Raw genomic sequence first — 19,793 nt, forward strand, 5'->3', positions numbered from 1 at the left:
ATCCAAAGTCGAAAACCATTGTGCTCCTTCCATTGCATCTAGAGTATCGCTGATTCTTGGCAGTGGGTAGCTGTCTTTCTTCGTCACATCATTCAGCCTGCGGTAGTCGACACAAAATCGAGTGCTTCCATCCTTCTTTTTGACGAGAACTACCGGTGATGCCCAAGGGCTTTTGGAATTTTCGATCAGCCCGTCTTTCTTCATTGTCGATATCATTTCTTCAACTTCACTTTGTTTGGCCAAGGGGAGACGTCTTGCTGGTTGACGAATCGGCCTAGCGTCTCCTGTATCGATTCGATGCTGCACCAGTTGTGTTCGGCCGTATTGCCCGCTGGGTGAAGAGAAGATATCAGCATATTCATGAAGAAGCCTTCCAGCAACATTAAGCTGATGTTGACTCAAGTTGTCTGATTTGAGAATTTGAGTCTTTAGTTTCTCAGAGTTCATAGTCATCTGTGTGTCCATCTCGTTGATCTTAGTTATTGCGGACACAGATTCACATTGCCCAACAACTTCTCCTTTCTTAAGCTTGATTGGGTACGGTTTGATGTTAAGTATCCGTACAGGTACCATGTTGTTCTTTGGTGCCACAAGAGTCTTCCCGATGATGATGTTTTCGGAACTCTGCTCAACTTCTGGTTCGACCATGAGGTATCGATGGTTTCCACAGTTCCCCTTTAACTTCGTCCACACAAAAACTTCTGAAGAAGGAGGCAGGCACATGTCTTCTTTGATGACAGTTCTAATTGTTGTTGAGTTTTCGCTGCCATAGACCATTGGAATCTCTACATTTCTGTATTTCAGGACTTGATTACCGATATCCAAAATGATTCCATGCTCCTTCATAAAGTCGATTCCAATGATGCACTCGTCACATATATCTGCCACCAAAAACACATGTAAAAACTTTAGTTCTGCTATACGGATCTCAAGACGAACTTCTCCGTACACTCTTGCTGCTTCTCCTGTGGCGGTCTTCAGACGATAGCTGTTGATGTTATGTAGCCACGTCATCTTTACCAAGTCTCTTCGTACAATAGAGGCGGTGGCACCGGTGTCAATTGTAGCCACGTGTTGGTTATTGTTTATGGTTGCCTCTACTGTCAGACTTTTGTTGTCTCGTTTAGTTTGTGAGACTTGAATTGTGGTTCTGGGGCCATCGATACCAGAAACCAGCTTCTGCCCCTCGAAGTTGGTTCTTACTCGTTTCCCGAATGGGAATCAAGTTGAGGATGAGTGTTGGTTGTATCGCTTACCTGTTGTTGGGCAATATTCCTGTTTCCACAGTGCTGGCAAGCATTTCTTCTTGGTGGCAATCTGCACTGCCGCTGGAGATGTCCTGTCTTGTTACAGTTCCAGCATCGAGCAGCTCCGTCTCGCTGGTTTCTTTGGAATGCGAGTTTTTGACAAGAGCATTCCTCCACTGTAACTTCTCTTACCCGATGAACGCCTTGAGAAGCCTGTTCTGCTGCTTCCATAGTGAGTGCAAACGCTAATGCTTCAGGAAGGGAACGTTTTCCAGCTGTTCGAATTGCTCGCTGAAGATTTATATCAGATACAGCACGTACAAAGGCTTCTGTCGCAAACTGATTGATAATGTCGTCTCCTGCTGTCGGATATGCCAGATGAGCTAACCTTTCAATATCTGCTTGGAGTTGTTGCAGAGTTTCTCCTCTTTTCTGGACTCTTGTATTGAGTTGGACGCGGAAGACTTCCTGCATATGGCCATCTCCAAAGCGTTTTTCAATGACCTGGACAAGAGCGTTAAAGTTACCATTCTTTTCTGGTGGTAAAGTTTGTAACAACTCAGCAGCAGGACCTCTAAGAGCAAGAGTCAGCGCTATACATTTGTCTTCGTCATCCCAGCCATTTGTTGTGGCAGCTGCCTCAAACTGTTTCTTGTAGATCGACCAAGAACTTTGTCCATCAAAGGTTGGTGGATGCATTTCCTTCTTCTTTGAATACTCACCAGAACTTTCTCGGGCCTTAATTTTTCGAACCTTGTCCAACTCTTTAGTAATGTCTTGGAATTTCTCTTCGAACTTTGTGTCCATTGCCAACAGCTTTTCTTTGTTTTCTTCAACACGCTCGTCAAGAGCAGTGAACTTCTTCTCGAAATCACCAAGCTTTCCCTCTAAAAGATTTTTCTGTTCTTCTAGAAGATTCTTTTGCTCATCGCGATGTTCTTCTAGATGTTTCTCAATTTTTTCGAGAAGATTCTGTTGTTCACTCTTTTGCTCGGTACGTTGTTTCTCAATTTTTTCGAGAAGATTCTGTTGTTCACTCTTTTGCTCTGTTCGTTGTTGTTCCATTTGTTCTCTTTGTTCATTGCGTTGTGTCTCAATTTGTTCAAGAAGATTTTTCTGTTCATCCTTTTGTTCTTTACGTTGCTGTTCCATTTGATCTTTCTGTTCTTCAAATTTTGCAAGGAGAACAGCCATCATGGATGACATATCGGAACTAGTACTTACTCGTTCTTCTACCATTTCAACTTCGAATTGAAATGTATCCAAATCTTCGTTTTTCTGGGTTAAATAATCCTGCAGGCGAATAATGAGGTCATTTTTCGATCCAGCAGTAGGAAGACCTCGTTTAGTTAATTCCGCCTTCAGCTCAGTCAAACTTAACTGATTCAATGTCTTACCCATTTTAACTTTTCAAAACGCGAGCACTTTTACTTATTTCAAAATGTTTTACACTTTGTTTATTGTTAAAACACACGCGCACTTTTTATTTTATTCGCGAAATTATCTGATTCGCACAAATAAATAAGTTTTATTCCACTTTTCTGACACCAATGTAATGTTTTATTCCGGGTTCACAATAAAACTTATTTCGTTTATTTTAACTTCCACTTATCTTTCCGTTCAAATAAGAACACACTTTATTTCAAATCAATTTACTTTTATTATTCGCTCAAACAAACACACTTTTCAATCACTTTATTTACTACTAACAATTTCCAACACTTTATTTCACTTTGTACTGTACTCTTTCACATTCAAGATTAAACTGTATCCGGTCGGTGTCCACGCTGCCCTTTTATACCTGAAATTCGGAATTCGAGAATGTCTTCGAAGGTTCTCGTCTTTGCTTCTCGAAGCTTCCTTTCCAAGAGGGGGCGCTTCATACTTCCAGTCCAGTGGGATATTTTGGGATATTCAGCAGTCGAGGGAATTTCTTTGGATGCGTTCAGAGGGTAGTTTCTTAATTACTAAAGGTCCGTTCACATTTCTACCTTTACTGTAGCAGGTAGTGTGTTCAGACTATTATCTTAAAAGTAGTTCGGTAATTCATCGTTACAATATGTTTTACTAGAATCTTAAAGTGAAAAGAGTCATACAGTTTTTTGCATGAAGGTTTATTTTACTCTACGTAAAGAAAATATTGCTACTCGTAAGGTACATACTTCTTTATTTTGTTCACCATAATTGTCTTATATAAATTACCTTACGGAGCCGAGAAATGTTCAATACGTAAGGTAAATTTTACTTCAAATCTAGGGCTTTTTACTTTAATTTCCTTACTAGTCATATGGAGTTTAAAATACTAGATTCATTTTTCTCCGTGTATATTAAGCCTAGTACGCAGCACTGAAGCGAAATGAAATCTTCCATACAAAATTTCGTTAACGAAATCTTGAAGGAAATTAATACTACGTTTCCACCTACGCTAAATCCGAGATTTAGCTAAGTAGATTTAGCACAAATCTCGAGTTTTATTCTAAATCTCGGATTGAAAGTAGGTGAAAACCTTAGATTTAGGGTAGCTGAACCCAAATCTAATTTTTAGCGAAGTAGATTTAAAATAAATCTCGAGATTTATTCTAAATCTACTTAGCTAAATCTCGGATCTAGCGTAGGTGGAAACATAGTATAAATTTGTTTTGTTTTGTTTATACTTTAAAACTTATTTTCTGATGTTTTTTCTTGAATTTTTGGATTTGTACTTTTATTATTTTTACTTTGCTGTAATACGCGTTTTTTATTATCCCACTTGATCTATTTAGATCATTAATTAACACGTATTACAACAACTACATGAGATCACGAATCGTGATCCTGATGAAAAGCAAGATCTCATGTAGTTGTCCCTACTAATAATTTTGCTTCTATAATGCTTTACAGAAGTAACAATTGCATCTGTAAAACTTTATAGAACCAAAATTGTTTGTCGGGGTTGTAATACGTGTTAATTAATGATCTATATGGATCAAGTGGGATAATAAAAAAACGGCTAATAAAAACAGCTATTGCCATCCTAGTTAGGCAAAATTATCTTTTAGGGCCATATTCGTGGATTTACCTCAAGCTCACTTTTGGACAAGGTTTTATGGCGTTTTTGCTATAAAAACGTGTTGAAGGCAGCGTTTTTTTTTTACGTTGGCATGGGAGATGCTAAAAGACTTAAGGCTACAACGATTCACAACAAAAAACGCTGCCAACAGCTTTTTTTTTGTATGAAATACATTCTAAACCGGACCGTTGACGTTCAAGTGTGTAGATTATTTTTCGTTGGTTTGGGAGCTCTTTTAAAGGCTTGGCCACATTGGAGGGTATGCGGTAGCGGTACGGGTAGCGGTGAGGGTACTTGTATGAAAAAAATTCCAAACTGACACATCAACGTTCAGGTGTGGAATTTTTTTAGTACAAATATCGTTACCGCTATACCGCATACCCTCCGGTGTGGCCAAGCCTTAAGGCCGTACCAAATCAACACGTTTTTGTAGTTGCAAAAATTTAGCGTTCCGGTGTTAAATTTTATCTGCACATCTTCTATGGTAGTCCCCATACCAAAAAAAAAAAACGCTAATCGGCTTTTTTAATAATGGAACGCAGTGATAGCGTTTTTTGCCATCCATCGTCTTTCGTTTGGAAGAGTCTTTACTTTGACAACACAAATGTTATAGCCCCTAACCCCCAATACAAAAATGTGTGAAGCCTTCTCCAAACTTTCTAACATTTTCTTAAATTTTGGCGTACTTCAAAATAAAAATTAAAAAAAATTTAGGATATCATTTTTGCAGTTTATTCAAATTTGTGGGGACTTTTCACGAGTCGATTTTTGTCGTGCCGCGAAGCTTTTCAACTCGTGTGAACGTAAGTCGCAGGTGACTAAAGTGACATTCCCCATAGAAAAATCCTAATCCTAGTCGACCGACATCACAGTACACATAATAAGGTTATATATTCCGAACGTTGTCAAAATTTGTTTGTCAAAAATGGGCACCAATCTGTCAGGTCGGCCTTTAATTTTTATATTTCAATCGCAGTAAACAGGAAATTCGTTTTTGTTTTAATTTATAAAATGTGATTTGAAAAAATTATAAAGGCTTGGCCACACCGGAGGGTATGCGGTAGCGGTACAGGTAGCGGTGAGGGTACTTGTATGAAAAAAATTCCAAACTGACACATCAACGTTCGGGTGTGGAATTTTTTTAATACAAATATCGTTGCCGCTTCCCGTACCGCTACCGCGTACCCTCCGGTGTGGCCAAGCCTTAAATTGAAATAAAAACAATTTCTTCGTGTTTCTTCGCGGAAAATGGTCGATAATTTTTGAAAAATTAGTGGTGTGCGTGGTTTTTCGGTTTTTGTGCGTTTTTCGTCGGTAATTTGAAGCAATTAAGAATTCGGTAGCTGACATTGGTTGCCAAATTATCATGTTTTGACAATTTGGCGACCAATGTCAGTTCGGAATATATTACCTTTTTATGTGTACTGTGGACCGACATATTGTGCGGCTAAAATCTACTCGTGAAAAGTCGGCATTAAGGCTTGGCCACACCGGAGGGTACGCGGTAGAGGTACAGGTAACGGTACGGGTATTTGTATGGAAAAAATTCCAAACTGACACATCAACGTTCGGGTGTGGAATTTTTTTAATACAAATATCGTTGCCGCTACCCGTACCGCTACCGCGTACCCTCCGGTGTGGCCAAGCCTTTAAGGCTTGGCCACACCGGAGGGTATGCGGTATAGCGGTAACGATATTTGTACTAAAAAAATTCCACACCTGAACGTTGATGTGTCAGTTTGGAATTTTTTTCATACAAGTACCCTCACCGCTACCCGTACCGCTACCGCATACCCTCCAGCTTGACCTACTATATATGGACTGCTAGTCGTTTGACTTTTCCATACAAAAATTGAAAAAAAAAAATGATTCCACATCTTTCTAGCTCTACTAGCGGTATAACCTTAGACGGCGAAAAGAGGAAACTTTTAGTGAATGACATCTGTCGTTAAAAGGTAGTGCTTTCTCTGTTTTTCTATATTTGTTCCTTTCGCACTTGGTCAAAAATGTTGCACTTATTCTCCGCTTTTTTTTAGGGCGCTAGTATCGCGAAGAAACAAGTGGAACCAACCTGAATATGCTTCTAGCAGTCCATATATATTAGTGCCGGGCTACACGGTGATTTTTCAATCGCCTATCCAGTCAAGTTGTAGGCAAGAGGGGTGAGGATTTTCCTCTTTTTGACATTTGTTCCTAGAAAATGTGAATCGGAACGTGATTGGGCACAACACTGTGTAGCCAGGCACTTAAGTCAATGCCCTCCAGTGTGGCCAAGCCTTTACCTTATTTAACAAAAATATTTTTTAATGCCATCTACCTGTCACAAATAGTAACATAAAATTATAGCATTTTACTATAAATTTTTCTTTTCTTCATGTTGGCTATTTTGTTTTCTTCTCTGCAAAAAAAAACACAAAGAGCAAGAAAGATAGATCAAAAATACAAGTTAGAAAGAGAGGTGTAAAAAAAAACATTCACTACGAATTGTCAAATAAAATTTTCCCTCATCTAAACGAAAAATTTTTTTTTTTTGGCCAAACCGAATCGAAAACGAAATCAAAGCGATTTTCTTATATTAACCATGAAGATGGCCGACGGCTCGACTATTTTACGAAGAAATAGACCCGGAACTAAAGCGAAGGTATATTTCTTATATTCCCACAATACTATTATCATTCGTATATTATAAATTTCAAATGAAACAAATTGTTTTTTTGATAATCGATTTGTGAAAGTGCAAAACCAGCGTCAATGTAATAGTTTTTTTTTTTGGGGCTTGGTTTTCGTCGTCTTCGATTTGTGTAGCTACTTTTTATTAAAGTGGTGGAGGGTGGTGGTGGGAGAATCAGTAATATACCACCATCACCTAGGTAAAAAGGAGATGTTGTGTCAACCCTTGAGAAATGAAATAAAAAAAAAATAAAATTTTCCCCCATTTTCCTTAAAATTTTGTTTTGTTGTTGTAATCTAGCGAGATTCCTCTTGTTTTTGATTGACCATATGAGTGGAAAAAAGTATTCATTCAGCTTCGCATGTTTTCTCCCTGATTGATCACAAAAGTATCTTTTTTTTTTATTTTAAAATTTGTTTTTTTTTTCCTTCGTTTTCAAGGACTTTTGCCGCTGGCCTGATGAACCTCTCGATGAAATGGATAGCACACTCGCTGTGCAGCAATACATTCAGCAGCTGATCAAGAGAGATCCATCGAATGTTGATTTGATTCTAACAATGCCCGAGGCACAGGACGAAGGTGTCTGGAAATATGAACATTTGCGGTATGTATCGAACTAATTTTTTATTAATTTTTTCAGTCCTTGAGAATTTTAAATTAGGAAATTGTTCTCATTTTTGTTTAACTTTTATATTTGTGTACCTTCTTAAAAATATATGACAATGGAAACCATTTAAGTTCTTTTGTTAGAAAGAATTAGGGTGAAAAAAACAGCGAAGGTTATAATCGACTCATATTGAATTCAAAATTTACTTACACATGAATAAGCAATGTGAAGGGACTAAATTAAAATGTCGCTTGTCACTCACCTTGTAGTCCATTTTGCTATTCTTATAACTTTTTATAATTGAATCATTTATTTTCAAAACATGATAAGTCCACCTTTTATGAAAATTCGTTTTTTTGACTAAATTAGTACTCCAGGGATAACCACGTCTGTCTTCAAAATATGAAGCATCTACTCCATCTATATCCGATTTTACAGCTACGCGAAATATTTTTTTAGTATCAAAAACAGAATAAGTCCCAGACTTATCATCTTTTGAAAATAAACAACAGCTTCTTTTTGTCTAAATGCTATATTCGACTAATGATTGAAAATCTTAAGTTTAAAGCTACTTTAAAGTTAAATAAATAGTCCAGACATTGTATTTTAATCTCTAATACAATTGTTTGATAGACTGGGGCTAAAAGCAAAATTGTATATCGATTTTAAAACTAATTTCACATCCGTTTATTTTCAAAGTATGATAAGTCCAAAAGCGTTTTTATTTTTTATCTTTTGAACTATCGCTCCAAAAATTAAAAACCAAACGGTATTTTGTAGCTAGGCAAGAGTTCTACAGAATATATTTTTTATAAATTTTGCTACGCATATAAAAAGAAAATAGAACGTTTTTTTCTTCTCCTGAAAAATTAAAAATCATGGACTTATCATTTTTTGCAAATAAACGATTCAATTAAGGATATGTGGGCGATATAGTATAATCCATTGTTACTTGAATATTAAATAATGCTTCATTGGAAATAGACTATATATAGGGGAAGTGGGGGCAAGACCGCCCCTTTAGTGTTTAACAGTCTTAAAAACCAATAAAAAACATCTTTTAATTAAAATAAAGTGTTTATTCATTATCTTTAATGTTTTTTGTAGGAAATCTCATCATTAAAAAAAAATTTTAAATACTGAACAAAAGATAATACGTTTTGAAAAAAACATCTAACAAAAAACGTCTTGCCCCCACATGGGGGCAAGACCGCCCTATCAACTTCTGTTGATAATAAAACCGTTTCTATCTTAAAGTTTGGAATCTTTTTGCAATAATCACAAACGTATGCTATATTTTCATCGGTTCCCAACTTTTATTACAAAAAAAAAGAAAAAGTTAAGACTTTTAAATATTTCATTTAAAAAAGTACAAATTTCTTTTCACACAAAACATGACGATTTGATGAAAAACCACAAAATTTAATATAACTTTTCAGGATTTCAACTAAACTTGCTCATACTTACAGACATAATCAATCTTACCAGAAGTCATTTATTTTATAATAAAACTCCTGCCAATTTAATATTTTTTCATACAACATAGTACAAAAACCGTCTTGCCCCCATAGGCGGTCTTGCCCCTACTTCCCCAATATTTTTACTTGCGATATAGGTAGGTACTATAGGGCAAGTTTAGGATTCGTAAAAAAAATCGAACTCGAGATAACAATTTTACATGACAATACGATGATGGAGAATGCCAAAAAAGTGGGTCCGGCAATTCTGTCTGTCTGTCTGTCTGTAAGAACCTCGAGCTACAGCCTAAACTACTGAAGCGATTTTCTTCAAACTTGGTAGTTAACAGTTTTGGGTGATTCCCTAGAGGAGAAATTGAAGTTTTTTTTTTTAGGACCAAAACTAATGGTACCTGTCATATAACGGAAACAGAAAAGTTGATTTATTTCAAAAACGGCTCTAACGATTTTGATTAAAATTTTTCTGCTTACTGTTACAGATAGGAGCCTCCTTTGATAATAAAAAAAATATTTTTTGTACCGTTATTAACGGTACCTGCCATAGAACGGTTTTTTGGATTTATGAATTTCTCAAAAACGACCAAACAGATTTCGAGCAAATTTTTAATATAGAAACTTTTAAACAATCATTATTTAAAAAAAAAATTTAATTTTTCAAAAAACACATTTATGGATTTTTAAAAAATATTTAAAAATTTTTTTCTGAAAAATCAATTTTTTGGAAACGAGTTGGTGAAAAATTTTGAAATTTTGTTTTTATGTGTAAATTAATTATTTATTCAAAATTGCATATCAACTTTTTTTTTTGAAAAATGTTAGAAAGTGTTTATATATAAAAAATTATTTTTTTAAAAAACGGCTCTAACGTTTTTCGAAATTTTTTTTCTAAACATTCCTTTTTATACTAGAAATAAAATGGCATACTTAGTTTTTTTGTAAAAGATCATTTAAAACGGCATTTAATTATTTATAGAAACAGATATTATATTTTTTTACCACTAACGAAATTCCGTGAAAATATCAAATTTTAAATTTTCCCTTATTTTGTTCAATGAAAAACTTTAACATTAGAGTAACTTTTACCATAAGAGCAAGTACGTGCGACCCCAGTCGTGCAATTTATTTTAGATCGAATCAGAGGAAAAGTATGAACATGTATTTTTATTTTTGCTGTCAGGAAGCCTAATGTAAAATTCCATACTAAGTCTTACATGTAGGTAGATGATAGGTTCGATAGGAAAAAGTTTAGCATCGAAATTGTTTTGAAAAAGAGATGATTACAACTGACTGTTAACATAAATCACTGTAGGATCCATCTAATTCAGATATTCTTCACCCCGATTTACCCTCTCAGAATTTAGGGACGATAAGATATCGCTCTGTTGTCCAAAGATCGTGAGAGAAAACTTTCTTTAAAGTCTGAAAAAAATGTATTATGTATCAGCAAAAAGTTTGTAAAAATCTCTTTTTACTTGCGATATAAGTACTATTATGTATTTATACAAGTTATGCATTCGTAAAAAAAAAATTAAAAAAAAAGTTGAGATAACAATTTTCAATGATAGTACGATGATAGAGAATGCGAAAAAGTGGGTTTCGATGGTCCGTCAGTCTGTCAGGATGTCTGTCGATCTTTATAAGAAGCCACAGCCTAAACGGATGAGCCGATCTACTTCAAACTTGGTACCTATGTAGCAGTTTTTGGATTCTGTACAGAGGGGTTTTTGGAATTAATTTTTTTAACGGTACCTGTCATATATACAAATTTTGGAAAAGTTTAAAAAAATCAAGTACAAATTTTTAAATAATGCAAACAGTTTTCTTCAAAAATCGTTATTAACGGTACCTCAAATCGAACCGTTTTTTAAATATCAAATTATCTTCCAAATTACTAGTTCAATTTTAACGATTTTTTTTTTTATACAAAAGCATTTAAATAATTTTAATATAAATCAAAAACAAAATTTTGAAAAAAAAAAAACAATTTTTTGGATATAAAAAAAATTGATTTTTTTTTTAATCAAACTTTCGAAAACGTAACATTGAATTTTTTTTAATATTGGTTTTACGTGTTGATTCAAAGTTTCTACAAAATGACATATCTACCAAATTAATTAAAATTTTTTTTTTCAAAAAATTATTTATAAAAAATTCTTTTTTAAAAAACGGCTCTAACGATTTTGAAAATTTTTTTTCTAATAATGCATCTTTATAAAAGAAATTAAACTGCATACTTTTTTTGAGCTCAATTTCATTTAAAGAGTTGTTTTTTTATATTAAAATAACGAATTTTAAGTTTATTTGTATGTACATTTTCCAAATTTGTATGTAAATAGTTGTTAGTTCTACGAGCAAGTTCGTGCGACCCAGTCGTGCATTTCATTTTTAAACCGAATGTGGTTAGGTAGGTTTTGACGCGAAAAAAAAAATAAATAAATAAAAAAAAAATATGTAAATCGAATCGAATAGAAAAATCAGGTGTCGAATTACGACATATGTTCGTTAACCTATGGTTGCTATGTGTCCCTATCTTCTTCTACTAATTACATAGAGAGAGCAATAAATAAAACGTTAACGTATGATCGTAATCGTGTGCGGTAATTCGACCCGATGGTGTGGTATATTTCATAAATCCGGTTTCAAAATTTTGCTGTGAATTAAGGAAACATGCAAACTACTTAGAAAAAATTGTCCGATAAGAGATAAGAAAAGAAAGTCCATATACCACACTATACTTAAAAAGCAGTTATCATTGAAAATTTTTAATTCTATTTTTAAGACAATGAAGCAAGTAATAAAGGCAACAACTTGAAGGTATTGAAATATATTTAGAATATTTTGAGTAATAAAATCCCTTAAAATTTCATGTTTTTAAAACCATTTTGGTAGCTCAAAGAAGCTTAATTCTGTTCTAAAAAGCGAGTATATAAGGGCCCTATTATGATTTGCGAATCGGTAGAAATCTTTGACAAATCAAAATTGTTGAACCTCTAATAACAGATTCAGTGTTTTTAGAATGATATTAGCAAGGCTATCCACAGTAGGATTCCCAAATATCAACAGTCAACAAAAATGTATATACACGCATTAAGAAGTAAAGAAACTAGTTTACTTTTTTTAAATTCTATACGCAACTTGATTTACTTTCTATTCTTATTGACAGCTGCGTGTTGTTGTTGTAATTCTTGTAAACTCCAACTGCGGATACGAATAGCAATGCCAAAATTTGTGGTCAAATTTGTCAAAATCTATTTTTTGACAGACAAAAAATAAATTGATTTTTTTACTAAACGAAATCCCCATAAACGAAAGACCTGCAAACGCAGGAACAGGATTTAGTGTCCAATTTGCGTCAATAGGACGCAATACCAATGGGCGCATTCACTTAGCTAGTGACTTAATAGTCATTCTGATTGGTTGGATAGAACTAAAAAAAAAGTTTTGAATTTCCCCCTTACGACGACGTAGTGTAAAAATTTCAATTTCAAAGTTAGTTGACATTTTCACGATCAGCAGTTGTTCGATCAAATAAAAGTTAGTTTTTCGTGTAAGAAAATTTAAAAATGATATGGGGTGGGTGGGAATTGATAGTAAAAATTACGAAATTGAAGATGAAGGAGAAATATATGAAAACAAAAGTAAATTTAAAGCTCTCACGACACAATTGATTGTTATATTTCATAATATGTTTACATCAGAGAAATATAATAGTTTAGGTTTGACTAGATTTTTAGTGCAATTTCGCATTCCAAAAGCTAGTTAAATTTGGACTACAGTCACTAGACTAGCGAATGCGTTAAATGACCATTTACACGCGCTGTTAAACCAGCCATCGTTGGATTCGCGATATGATGGAAGAATTGGCCAGAAAACATTGATATCTTTCGTGAAGAAAAATGCCCCCTAAGGTGAAAGAAAGTACATCACCGCGGTTGTCCAGCATTCTTATACGGTACAGTTTTGACAATATACAGCTTATTAACTGGAGCTGAAATGAAAACTTTTTGTATGACAGCAGGATTAACAATCCTTGATCGTACGACAATCTCCTTGTTCTCTGTCATTTTCCCTTAGTCTGAAAATCTTAATCTCAGCTATACGATAAATAAAACTCTAGATATAAGCTTTTTTAACTAACCATATCGGCTCTATTTTGGTAGTGTTTTGAATTCAAACAAACAAGCAAAAAATTAAACAAAAAAGTCTCCAAATAAAAGTCGCATAAATAGCTTCTATCTTGATTTCTATTGATTGCATTGAAAGGTTTTCAGGGCTAGTAAAAATGACAGCACAAAAACACCATCATGATATCCATTTTGTATTTTGTATTTTTTTTAAATTCCTTTTAACCTCCATGAGGCCTCCGAGAGCCTGCTTCTCACTTTTTTTTTTTTATCCAATTACATCCCAATGCATTAAAAAATTCATTGAAAAATTAATTATCTAGGTTCTTTGACAATGAACAAACATGAATAAGCAAAAAAAAATGATAATTTTTATTTTTACTCCATAGGCAATTCTGCATGGAATTGAATGGTTTGGCTGTGCGTCTTCAGACCAATTGCTTTCCGACATCATGTACACAGATGACAGCAACCGAACAATGGATATTTCTATGTGCTGCACATAAAACACCAAAAGAATGTCCTGCCATTGATTATACACGTCACACATTAGACGGTGCTGCTTGTTTATTAAATAGCAATAAATATTTCCCTAGCCGGTAAGTAAAATCATTTAAAAAGTTCCAATCGATACTAATAGATTTTTCTTTTCACTTTTCTTTTGCTTTCCTGAAAACACAGGGTCTCGATAAAAGAATCATCAGTTACTAAATTAAGTTCGGTTTGTCGTCGAGTGTATAGGATTTTTTCGCATGCATATTTCCATCATCGAAGGATATTCGATGAATTCGAGGCTGAGACATTTTTATGCCACCGTTTTACGCATTTCGTTACCAAATACAATCTCATGTCAAAAGAGAATCTAATCGTCCCAATTAATGAGGAAGAAAATTCAACGCCTGGTGAAAGTGAAGCTTAAACATTTTTTTAATAATTGATTTAAATAAACACCACAACAAAAATTAAAAAAAAAAACAAAAAACATCAAATAAATACAAAAAAAAAAAAAAAAAAAATTAAAATTACAAAAAATAAGTTCCGATCCCCTGCTATTGGTTTTCATGAAAACAAAAAAACATCAATGTTTTAATTTGTTTCACAAAACAACATAAACACATCTGTTGTTGAAAATTTTTGCAATTTATTTAGCCAAAATTAAGTAAAAATTTTAATGTTGATAAAAGGAAAAAAAAAACAACATAAAATAAATTAATGACAAAATATACAAATTTTAAACTTAAAAAAAATTAAAAACAAATGAAAAAGGAACTTTCGTGAGACATCTTTATGAACTTCAATGGAAAAAAAGGAGGACGATGTTTTCTTAGATGAAATGAAGCTTAAAGAAACAAATATTTTAACAACTCATTTTATTATTACTTATGTACACCATTAACCCATTGTATTGTATTATTATTATTCTGATTATTATACAAATTAATTATTTTTATTAATAATTAGTAGTTAGTTTGCACACAAACACACATACAAAATCTTTTCAATTTTCATACATTATGCATTTCTTTTGTTTTTTGTTTTTTAGTTTTGTTTTGTTTGTTACCAATGCAAAACGTTGTGGATTGTTCATTGACTCAGATTTGACTAAAAATGTACGATATTGCTTATTAGCTATTGTTTTGAAGTTATATTTATAAGTTGTCTTTTCTGAGTCACAGGAGTTTAGTAGATGATGGGCGTTTCAGTACATACATACTTTCTTATTTTATTTTGCAAAGTTTAAGTTCACTCATTTCGCAATGTAGTACAATTTTTCCTCAATAGAGAACAGCTTCTTCAATACAAAAAAAAGGGACGGAAGAAAGTGTTTCATTAAAAAAATTGAAAACTCCAACAGTAAGCGCTACCAAAACAATAATTTTAAATGCAGTCGAACTATCTTTTGCAGCAACTCTGATTCTAAATCCAAAACATATCAGTTGCATAAAAAATCAATATTTTTTGGATCGACCTTTACAATACCCTTGGTTAATGGGAATCGAAGAAGTCGAAAGCCGGAGTGTAAACGCATTCACTATAAATGGCCGAGAGTCACTAAAACAACAAAGATGCTCGATCATACTTGGAGATTGGGAAAAAGCTTTCCTTTTTATTCTAACTGAACAGAAGAAAACTTTTATTTTACTCAGAGACATACTAATACTAGCCGAAAATTCAAATGCGAAACAGTTGATCATATTGAACACAGCTTAATAATTCCAACCGTTAGGGAAATTCTTCAAGAAACAAATTACCCACACAAAATAAAAGTTTTTATTGTTAAAATCATAAAAAAAAGTTCTTAAAAGAATTAAATAAATGCCATTTAAGGGTCTAGGACTTCTTTGTTAAGTTTGCGCGCTGAAGCTACATTTCGATTTCATCCCCGAAAGATAACGACGCAACCGGGCATGCGAAAACAGATAAATACTTGACAGAGCACACAATGTTTATCTAGTAAAGCTGCAGGAGCTCCTTAAACATAGTCTCTTAATAATATCGACAATTTGCAAAGTCAGAAGTGAAGTCATAAGCTTTTGCGCAGATCCTGCTAAAGTTTGGCTTGGCATTTTTTCTCCCCACAGTCGGATCATTAGTGTGAAGCAGAAACGTGGTAGAGTTATGAACCCCTCGACTTCGAGTATACAATAGCGCCGATAAAGGAAAAAGAAGATAAGAAAATGTTCAGTTATGAAAAAAATTCGAACAAAGATCTGGGAAAAATATATGATATCAGTCATTTGACCTATCTTCTAACGTATTTTATTTTAGTATTTCGTAATATCAGTAACGTTCGAAATTTCTTAACGTTTTCCATTGAATGATGATACTAATATGGGTTTTCTTTATTCTTCACAGAAAATGGTAGGAATTTTTTTCGTTCATGAAGCTTCCTAAGAATTTTCTTCAAAAAAATACAAAAGCCCTTATTGCGAGTGTCGATGTCGTTCAACTTTCGATGCGATAAAAGTCGATGGAATCGATAAATATCTGTTTTGGTATTGTGTACCTCTTTCGACAAAAATATATGCTATTATGAACTATGAACTTGATTTGAGTCGATAGCAAAATTGTAAACGAGAAAGATCGACCATTTTCGATGATCGATTTTCGACAAAAGTCGTCTATCGATAGAGATTCACAATACCAAAAGTCATTTTCGATAATCGACAAAAGTCGTATATCGATAGACAACCGACATTCGCATTAAGGGCCAAAGTCATATGAAATGTTAGCTTAATTTATTGCGATCGGATCGCAAATAAAAGAGATATAATGATAAAAACAAAAACTGGATTGGCGCCTCTTTTTGCCAATATGCGATCCGGCCCTAGATGTAGTGGTCAGGACTTTTACTATGTTCAATAGTATGCTTCAATTTAGGTCTCCACCAATTTTCACCTTTTACCTAATTAATTTAGCTATTTTTGCTAATTTGACTGGACTTATGTAATTTTTTCTAAAGTTGATAATATAAAATTGTAGCCATTCCTGATTCTTTGCTTTTCGATCGGTCTTACTTGGAATCATCATTCATCAATAAACTGATATGGATAATTTCTCTTGCTATTCACATCACAAGTGGCAAATAAATCAACCCTATTGTGATTCACCACGAGGAAGATATTGAAGATAACTGAAATTTTATTAATTTTTTTATTAATTTGTATGAAAATCTACTGTATTTGGTTAAATTTATCAATCCATACCACTGAAATTGTGATATTTCATAAACAAGTTGATAGAAGTTTTAATTTATAAAAAAAGATGCTGAGCTTAACATGACAGTGCAAAAAATACTATTCACTTTCAAGGCTTTCATCAATTGAGTTATTTATTAACTATTATTTCTTGAATTGATTAATAAATTTTATCAATAAATTCATATTTCAAACGATTACACACCATTCAACTGAAAAATATAACCAAAATAAGAAAATAAATAAAAATTTTTCCAAATAAAAGCAATGATTTTTTTTTTTTTTGAAATTTTAATATAATTCAATCCATTTATAGGAATTTTAATATAAACATTTATGCATTTTGTATATAAAATATATAAAACAAAACTGGATATTAAAAAAAAAAAAATAATAACATCATTTTTTGTATCGTTATATTAAAAATTCTACTAATAAATAAAATATTTGCAAACGATTATTTAAATGAAGGAATAAAAAAGCTGATTGGTGTTGATTGTGGAGCCCTCTTAACTCGGTTAATGGTGACAATCTGTTGTTAATTTAAATAAAATAAACAAAAATATTTTACTTTTCATGATTTGTAGCTTTATATTGAAAGTAAAATTTTATGTAGTTCGCCTAGTTGTTTGTTTTTCATTTTCAATTTATAATTTTTACTTGCTTGTGTAGTTTTGTAGAAAAAAAAAACAAAAGTTGTATTCGAATTGTGTTAGGGTTCTATGTATTTTCTTGTTTAAATTACACAGAAATTATTAATTAAGGGCTCCATTGGAAATTAAACAATACAAATAAAAAAAATAAAATAAAACAACAACAACAAAATAAACTGTATGGATCCTCTGAAAGAATATATATAATGGTTACATAAACATGAGATGAATATTGAAATAATAAAAAAATAATAAAACAAAAAAATCTATTATACACTCAATAATTTAAGGCAAATTATTAAATGAACAATGATAATAAACATTTATGTATGTAATCAAAATAACACTGTTTTTTTTTCGTAATTTTAATAATTTCTTTTTGTTTAGCAAGTAAAATTTTTTGTTTTTAAATTTTCAGAAATTTATATCCGACCGATTTTTAGTGAATTTTAATACCAAAATTGATGCAGTTAAGAAATCGGAGCACAAGACCACTAAACGTTTCCCGATTTATCAAGATTTTTTGATCCAAAACAAGAGTTCATAATAAACTATTAATTTAGGTCGAAGAATTACAAATAATTTTTTTTTTTAAGGTCTCTTTAAGCTCTATTAATTAATGAAAACTAAATGTTACTTTGGGATCTGGTTGCTGAGTTAATTCCAATCGATAGCAGATATTTTCGGATCAAAGTACCAGAAAAAATTCCACACCTAAGCGTTGACATTCGAGTTTGGAACTTTTTCATATAATTACCCATACCGCGACCGCATGCCTTTTCGGTGTGGTCAAGCCATAAGGCAAGAATAATTGATGATTTTTTGTTCACTGTGGCGTATACGTACTTTTATTTAATTGCAATACAAATGTAATGTCCATGTACGCACGTACATTTTTTTTCCAAATTTATTGCTATTGTGTGAAAAATATACAAAGACCGAAGGCTTCCAAAAATAATTAAATGTAAAAGCACTCTTTTCATATTATGTATATTTAATAATTTTCACATAAAAAAAATTGAAGTTGTATTACTTTTTTTTTTAACCAAAAAACTACACTTTACATAAAATCTTTTGTATTCCTTACAGACTTATTCTAAAATCTTCAAGCCCTACGACTCCATTGGTTCAGCATTTTGAGGTTTAGGTTTTCGTTGTTGATGTTGGTGGGGTGGCTTATTTTGATTTGGTTTATTCTGATTTTTCGAATTCTTATTTTGATTTCCATATCTTTGTCTTCCTTGGTCATTTCTATTTCGGCCAGATCCACTTGGTTGATTAGATGATCTTGAATTGTTTGCAGGACGTTCTACCCAAAAACATGTTTTGGTTCCACTCTTTTGAAGGCTAAAAGAAATATTTAACAGAGAAATTTATAAGATACACAAACATGACGCTAAATATTAAATAAGTAACATACCCAGTGGTGTTATCATCGACCTCATCAAGTGTGAGCAGAATATGAATACAAGGTATTTGTCGATTGGCAACAATTTGTTCTAAACCCTCCATTTGTGGCTCCCAATGTTCTTCAATTCTATAAAAAAAATTTAAAAAGCACAACATGATTATTCTGTTAAGACAATTACATGTTAAATTTCACTAACTTCTTATAAGTCAACCGAGTAATTTGATGAAGTGGATAACTACGTTTAAGGATTTCCGCACATGATATCGTCTTGACAATGCCACCTCCATATCCCGACCACACCAACGTACGATGTTCGGCTTTGTCGAGGGACTTTTTAGCATAATCGATTACATTTGAGACTTTGGTGCCGCCTTTAACCTGGGTAATAAATTTTATCTTAAAGAGATGCTAATATCTTAAAAAAAAAATAGATACAACTTACATGCATCCATAGAAAATCCTTAGGGAGGTTATCAAATGGTAAATTCTCCTTTGATATCTCTTCTTCGACATTCTCGCCTTTTCGATAGTGCATCATTTTTAAGCTGGTTTTTCAAAAAAAACAAAAACTGTAAAGAAACAAGAAAAAAAAAGATGGAGTTGTATTATAAAATGTATTACCCATTGATTTATTAGTTTCTTTCTTTTTAGTTTTATGGAATTTTTTTTTGTTTATCAAGTCATTTAAAGTTCATTAATTCGCAAAAACGTGACATGAATTCTACATAGAAAGGGATGATACACTCTCATAGATCCGACATTCGAGTAAAAGTTCATTCGATAAGGAATTCCTATTTTTATATGTATACAAATGAGGGAAGGGATCGAAAGGAAGTATTTTTGTTAGGAATTTCG

The 19,793-nt window shown here is 32.8% G+C and overlaps 2 protein-coding genes across 2 annotated transcripts; one reads left to right on the plus strand and one right to left on the minus strand.

The window, feature by feature from the left end:
• The first annotated feature begins 6,743 nt into the window (after positions 1 to 6,743).
• On the plus strand, positions 6,744 to 14,633 carry LOC129906126 (MOB kinase activator-like 4). Its single transcript, XM_055981770.1, has 4 exons — positions 6,744 to 6,937; positions 7,408 to 7,571; positions 13,566 to 13,775; positions 13,858 to 14,633. The coding sequence occupies exons 1-4, from the start codon at positions 6,878 to 6,880 to the stop codon at positions 14,093 to 14,095; spliced, it is 672 nt and encodes a 223-aa protein (XP_055837745.1). The 5' UTR covers positions 6,744 to 6,877; the 3' UTR covers positions 14,096 to 14,633.
• Positions 14,634 to 18,564: 3,931 nt separating this feature from the next.
• On the minus strand, positions 18,565 to 19,502 carry LOC129917112 (ribonuclease P protein subunit p25-like protein). The gene is made up of 4 exons (XM_055997465.1): positions 19,381 to 19,502; positions 19,135 to 19,316; positions 18,948 to 19,064; positions 18,565 to 18,874 (listed from the first exon to the last, which is right to left on the minus strand). The coding sequence occupies exons 1-4, from the start codon at positions 19,474 to 19,476 to the stop codon at positions 18,640 to 18,642; spliced, it is 630 nt and encodes a 209-aa protein (XP_055853440.1). The 5' UTR covers positions 19,477 to 19,502; the 3' UTR covers positions 18,565 to 18,639.
• Between the last annotated feature and the right edge of the window lie 291 nt (positions 19,503 to 19,793).

This window comes from Episyrphus balteatus, chromosome 1 (assembly GCF_945859705.1).
Source record: "Episyrphus balteatus chromosome 1, idEpiBalt1.1, whole genome shotgun sequence".
Classification (NCBI taxonomy): Eukaryota; Metazoa; Arthropoda; class Insecta; order Diptera; family Syrphidae; genus Episyrphus; species Episyrphus balteatus.